This window comes from Lolium perenne, chromosome 3 (assembly GCF_019359855.2).
Source record: "Lolium perenne isolate Kyuss_39 chromosome 3, Kyuss_2.0, whole genome shotgun sequence".
Classification (NCBI taxonomy): domain Eukaryota; kingdom Viridiplantae; phylum Streptophyta; class Magnoliopsida; order Poales; family Poaceae; genus Lolium; species Lolium perenne.
The window spans coordinates 75,929,319-75,931,223 of NC_067246.2; the positions used below are offsets into that span (position 1 = coordinate 75,929,319).

At 52.4% G+C, this 1,905-nt stretch overlaps 1 protein-coding gene across 1 annotated transcript; it reads left to right on the forward strand.

The window, feature by feature from the left end:
* Nucleotides 1–253: 253 nt before the first annotated feature.
* LOC127338202 (glycosyl hydrolase 5 family protein-like) lies at nucleotides 254–1,357 on the forward strand. The gene is made up of 2 exons (XM_051364418.1): nucleotides 254–1,128; nucleotides 1,290–1,357. Exons 1-2 carry the CDS (start codon nucleotides 745–747, stop codon nucleotides 1,293–1,295), a joined length of 390 nt encoding a protein of 129 aa, XP_051220378.1. The 5' UTR covers nucleotides 254–744; the 3' UTR covers nucleotides 1,296–1,357.
* Nucleotides 1,358–1,905: the final 548 nt, after the last annotated feature.

Sequence of the window (1,905 nt, forward strand, 5' to 3'; positions counted from 1 at the left end):
TGTCACTAGGGATAAAACATCAATGCTATGTCTAAGGATATATTTATTGATTACATTACGCACCATACTTAATGCAATTGTCTGTTGTTTGCAACTTAATACTGGAGGGGGTTCCGATGATAACCTGAAGGTGGACTTTTTAGGCATAGATGCATGCTGGATAGCGGTCTATGTACTTTGTCGTAATGCCCAATTAAATTTCACAATACTCATCATAACATGTACTCCCTCCGTCCCTTTTTAATTAACTCAGCTGTAATTTTGCGAAAACCCCCACATTGTGAGTACTCATCACCGCTCCGTCCCGTCCGCGTGTCGTGGCAATTGCCGTCCCGTGAGGCCTTAACCAACCAGTACCCGTCCTTCTCCTCGCGACACCGCATCGCCGCACCGCATCGCCATGGCCGTCGCCGGCACCGCATCGCCGCCGCTCCCCATCGCATCTCCTTTTCCTCCACATCTTCTCACCAAGCGTCGCCCATCGCCGCTCGCCATCCCCATCCCCTTCTCCAACCGAATCCAGAAGATCGCCATCTCCACGACACGGCTGGATCCGTGAAAAAAGGTTGAATTTTTTCGACCTTTTCCACAGATCCGGTGGCAGCAATGCGAAATCAGCTAGCGGATCTCCATCTCCACGACGCTCTGTCCAGATACGCACCTTGTCTGCTTGCTGCTGCGTGTTCTTCTTTATTGGGTGATGAATCTGGATTGATTTCGGCGAGCTGATGGCGGCGGTGATGGATGCGTGCAGCTGGTGGACAAGGACCCCGAGAGGTCGGGGAACCCAATGGGGTGTGCGCCCGCATCGGCGCCAGGGTGTCCAGCCGCGCGCTATACCTGCTCGACCAGGGCTGGCCGGTCATCCTCAGCGACTTCGGCACCGACAACCGCGGTGGCAACGTCAACGACAACCACTACTACGGCTGCGCCGCCGCCGTCGCCGCCGACCTCGACCTGGACTGGGCGCTCTGGATGCTGCAGGGGAGCTACTATCTCCGGGAGGGCGTGCTGGATGTACGCGCAGCAGGACGGGCGGCTGACCCTGCGGGACAGCCCGATGCTGTGCCTCCACGCCAGTCCGTTCATCATCTCCCTCCGCCCACTCATCATCTCCCTCTAGCTCGGGTAAGTGAGCCAAGCTCTGTCGTGCTCTTCTAGCTTCTTTGTGGAGTCTAGGCTCTCTCGAATCTGATTTGTTCTTGGAGCTGATGGAGCGTGTTGCTATTTTCTTTACAATCTTTTGCGTGCTGACGATTGTTTCTGTTGGTGTTGATTGTGTTGTGCAGGGGTGAGATTCGCCGGCCATTCCGGGCGGCGTGCTCGTCGCCATAGCGGCATGCCTGCCTGGAACCGGTGATGTCTACGCCCCCTCCTTTTCCTGTAGACAGTGTTGGGCCTCCAAGAGCAGAGGTTTGTAGAACAGCAGCAAGTTTCCCTTAAGTGGATCACCCAAGGTTTATCGAACTCAGGGAGGAAGAGGTCAAAGATATCCCTCTCATGCAACCCTGCAACCACAAAGCAAGAAGTCTCTTGTGTCCCCAACACACCTAATAGGTGCACTAGTTCGGCGAAGAGATAGTGAAATACAGGTGGTATGAATATATATGAGCAGTGGCAACGGCACCAGAAAAGTGCTTTGCCCAGGACAGTAAACAAGCAGTAGTAACGCAGCAGTAGTAACGCAGTAAAACAGTAAACAAGCAGCGATAGCAGTATTTAGGAACAAGGCCTAGGGATTAGACTTTAACTAGTGGACACTCTCAACATTGATCACATAACAGAATAGATAAATGCATACTCTACACTCTCTTGTTGGATGATGAACACATTGCGTAGGATTACACGAACCCTCAATGCCGGAGTTAACAAGCTCCACAATTCAATGTTCATATTTAAATAACC

Excerpts from the sequence above, each read along its gene's own strand:
- LOC127338202 (XM_051364418.1), top strand. The coding sequence starts at position 745 with ATGCGTGCAGCTGGTGGACAAGGACCCCGAGAGGTCGGGGAACCCAAT.